Source organism: Zingiber officinale, chromosome 2A, assembly GCF_018446385.1.
Source record: "Zingiber officinale cultivar Zhangliang chromosome 2A, Zo_v1.1, whole genome shotgun sequence".
Taxonomy (NCBI): domain Eukaryota; kingdom Viridiplantae; phylum Streptophyta; class Magnoliopsida; order Zingiberales; family Zingiberaceae; genus Zingiber; species Zingiber officinale.
The window spans coordinates 5694970-5698847 of NC_055988.1; the positions used below are offsets into that span (position 1 = coordinate 5694970).

The window sequence follows — 3878 nt, forward strand, 5'->3', positions numbered from 1 at the left end:
TCCTGCTCATTTCTCCAAAGGAAGACCGAATGTAACTTTTCGTTCGGCTAGATTATCGTGCTACCAATAACGAGGTCGAGTATGAAGCCTTGATACCTGGCTTGCAAGCAGCGAGGCATGTCGGAGCCACAAAGGTCCTCATTCACTCGGACTCCCAGTTGGTCGCACAGCAGCTGGCGGGGGCATTAGAGATTAGCAACCCCCGACTCAAGTTATATGCAGAAGCCTTTGAGAACCTAAAGACAAATTTTCAAGAAGTCACTGTCCAGAAGATTCCCCGATCGGACAATCAAGCAGCAAATGAACTGGCTAAGTTAGCAGGTTTCTTTGGTGGCGCATATTGACCAAATGGTGGGAATTGTCTTTCTGAGCGACTAGAGAACACCGTTAATCGAATTTCTTCGATCGGGAAGTACGTCGGTTGACCAAGAAGCGACATGTTTATTGAAGAAGAGAGTCAGACAGTTCACATTGGTCGGACATCAGCTATACAAAAGAGTCTTCTCTAGGCCTTTGCTCAAGTGTGTTGGACCAGAGGACGCAACGTACATCTTGCAAGAAGTACACCAAGACTCCTGTGGAAGTCATCCGGGTGTCGTTCACTAACTCGAAAGATTCTCCTGGCCGAATACTTCTGGCCAACTCTCCAAAAGGACGACAATCACATGTCTATCCTGCCAAAAGTATCACAATATTTCACACCGGCGGACCATCGTCAACTGTATCTTGTCCGTTCAACCAATCGGGCATGGACATCGTGGGGTCGTTCCCTATGGCAACCGGTCAGCGGAGGTTTCTGCTCGTCGTTGTGGACTACTTCTCAAAATGGGTGAAGGTCGAGCCGCTAGCAAGAATAAGTGTGCAGATAGTCATTAAATTCATCTAGCAAAGCATCCTCTGTCGATTCGGCATCCCCCGCCATCTCGTCTCGAATAACGGGAGGCAATTCGCGGGTTAGAAGCTCAGAGAGTGGTGTGAAGATTATGGTATCCAACAGACATTCATCTCAGTTTCCTACCCCCAGAACAACGGCCAGACAGAGATTGCAAACCAAGAGATCCTCAGAGGCTTACGAACTTGGCTCGACCACGTAGGAGGTAGCTGGGTCGACGAGCTCTCAAGGCTACGTTTGGTTGGGTGTAATGTAATATAGCTTGTAATGTAATCAAATTTGTAATGTAATGTAATGTAATCTTGATTACATTACTTCATTTGTTAATATAATGTATGTAATCTTTGATTACAGGGATGATTACATTCTTTTGTTTGGTATCCATTATTTTTTATAAGAAATGTAATTCATATTATTATAAAATGACAAAAATATCCTGCGACTTCTATCGACGGCCGCCGCACCTCTGTCGGAGCTTGTGTTCGGTGACCGATGTCGGCCGGCCGGCCGGCGACCGGTGACGACTGGCGGCGGAGGGCGGCGGCGGGCGCCGACTGGCGACCGGCGACAGCACCCGCTGACCGGCGACAGCGGCCGACGACCGGTGACCGGCGGCGGCGGCCGACGACCGGCGACCGGCAGCGGCGGCCGACGACCGGCGACCGGCAGCGGCGGCCGACGGCAACCGGTGGTGGCCGGGGGCCTGCGACCGGCGGCGGCCGGTGAGCGGCGACGGCTGCCGGTGAGTGGGCGACAGTCAGTAGGCTAACTAGGGGTATATTCGGTATTCAATTTTTGGTTAAACAATGACCTCGTAATGTAATCGGATTACATATTATTTGCTTTGTGATCCAGATTACAAAACTTCACTACCTTTTGTAATCGATATTACATTACATTACAGGTTTAAAGTTTAAACAAACAAAATAATCAACCTTGTAATGTAATCCTGATTACATTACAAGGCAGATTACACCCTACCAAACGTAGCCCAAGTGTCTTGTGGGCACTTCGCATTACTCCAAAGAGCCAACCGACGTAACACCATTTCAACTGGTATATGGAGGAGAAGTGGTGGTTCCTATAGAGATTGGAATATAATCCGACCGAGTACGACTCTACAACGAAGGAAATGGCGATCGAAGGCTAATGGAGCTTGACTTGGTGGATGAAGCGCGAGATAAAGCGGTCGTTCGGCTAATGGCTTACTGACAGCGGATGAGGCAGAACTACAATAGAAGGGTGATCTCGAGGTCCTTCCAGGTCGGTGCTCTAGTGTGGAAGAAAATCAAATCGGTCGATGACGTCACCAAACTTGAAGCTCCATGAGTGGGACCTTATAAGGTCGTACAGAAACTCCGCTTGAGGGCCTATTACTTGGAAGACAAAAATAGGAGACGACTCGAGCGGTCGTGGAGCGCAAATCATCTCCAATCCTACAGGCATGATTGAGAGGTGCGTGAGCAAATATAAAAGTACTTGTGTATATGCCTTCTAGATGCAGGGCCAACATGAATAAAATCGAAGTTTTCCAGACTCTTGGGCCGACCAGGCCAAGTTAAAAGTCGAGTGGCGACTATAAACCCCTGTCGTCATAGCGGTCGAGTGGCGACCTTAAACCCCTGTCTACGTCAGCAGTCGAGTGGCGACCTTAAACCCCTGTCTCAGACTTCAGCGCTGCTTCAGCCTCCTTCAAATTCTGAGCCAACACCCTATACTTTTTGTTTTTTTATTTCTAGATCTTCAATGGCCCGGAGCTTTCTGGTGTTGGCTGAGTGGATTTTCGACTCAAAGGAGGTTGCTTGTTTATTGAGACGAGCCAGTTGTGTCGCATACTCGGCGCTCTTACCTTTCTCCATCTCCAGCATCTCGACCCTCTTAGCCAGATTGACCCTTAGTTGCGACATCTCAATATTCATTTGCTCCAGTTGCGCCCGAGAAGCAGATGATTGGTCACTCGGCGCACGCAGCTGCTTAACTTCGTGCTCCAAAAAAGTAAGCCTTTAGCACATGGCTAGACTCTCTACCCAATATTGTGAGGAATCAGGAAATTATAAGCAGATCAAGGATAAATTAAGAATATACAACTTACCCCAGTAGACATCTGGGTATGGCTATCCGCAAGTGCTCCCGGAGGCATGATCGTTGCATGGGCTCGGGCGTCCGCCCATATCTGTGCGAGCGCCCCTTGAATGATTATCTGGTGCTCGAGGGCTCGAGATTCAGCGCCGTCTGATTCACGCCATTCTTCAGTCGGAAGATGAATAACCGCTATTATGTGGCGCTGACCGCTCGGAGCTGATTAGGCCGAGGTGGCTCTACTGGATGGCCGAGATGATGATGTCGGCCGGATGCCAAACTTTTGAATCTTCAGCGGCGGCGGCATGAAGGCAACTGGCGGCGCACAAATGGTTCCCTGGGACAGACCGGATATGGATGGTGTCCAATCAGATGATGTAAGCGAAACAGTCACCGTGGCGGGAGCTGGCGTTGAGGTTTCAACTCACTCAGTGGAAGGAAGGCAAGAGCTAGTTCTAGTGGGTGTCCGCACAACGGAGGAAGTGGAGCAGGATGTAGCCTCCACCCTGCGCCTCTTGCGGCTTATCAATGGGTCTCCAAAAGAGGCTAAATCTGACGCCCCCTCAATCGGAATCACCGACAGCCGAGCAGGGGGAGGCACCAACCGCTCCACCGCTGGGCGTCCGGCTGGCTATCCCTTCGCTTGCTAGGGTTGGTGTTCCCTCTCTCTCTCCGAGCAGGTCTTCTTGCGAGCCGATTGACCTCGAACTGTGACTCTACAACTCAACAACGATCGTCGATTTGTTCTCATCGTCCGCAAGCTTGGCTTTACCAACCAGACGAGCACGCAACATGACTTCGGCTGCAAAAGAAAGGAAGAAATAAGTTAGATTCAAAAGTTAGGCCAAGAAGGAGCGTACTTAGGCTACACAGAAGTCTTGTGTAGATTAGACTCAGGCCGAACACG

At 49.9% G+C, this 3878-nt stretch overlaps 1 protein-coding gene across 1 annotated transcript; it reads right to left on the reverse strand.

Annotated features, from left to right (window-relative positions):
• Positions 1-1337: 1337 nt before the first annotated feature.
• Positions 1338-3278, reverse strand: LOC122043501. Its single transcript, XM_042604135.1, has 5 exons — positions 3215-3278; positions 2985-3124; positions 2742-2877; positions 2270-2328; positions 1338-1628 (listed from the first exon to the last, which is right to left on the reverse strand). The coding sequence occupies exons 1-5, from the start codon at positions 3276-3278 to the stop codon at positions 1338-1340; spliced, it is 690 nt and encodes a 229-aa protein (XP_042460069.1).
• Between the last annotated feature and the right edge of the window lie 600 nt (positions 3279-3878).

Bases quoted from the DNA above. Each gene is read 5' to 3' on its own strand.
- LOC122043501 (XM_042604135.1), bottom strand. From the start codon at position 3,278: ATGCCGCCGCCGCTGAAGATTCAAAAGTTTGGCATCCGGCCGACATCA. The intron at 3,125-3,214 runs GTAGAGCCACCT...GGCGTGAATCAG, and splicing joins ATCATCATCTCGGCCATCCA to ACGGCGCTGAATCTCGAGCC. The intron at 2,878-2,984 runs GTAAGTTGTATA...ACTTTTTTGGAG, and splicing joins ATACCCAGATGTCTACTGGG to CACGAAGTTAAGCAGCTGCG.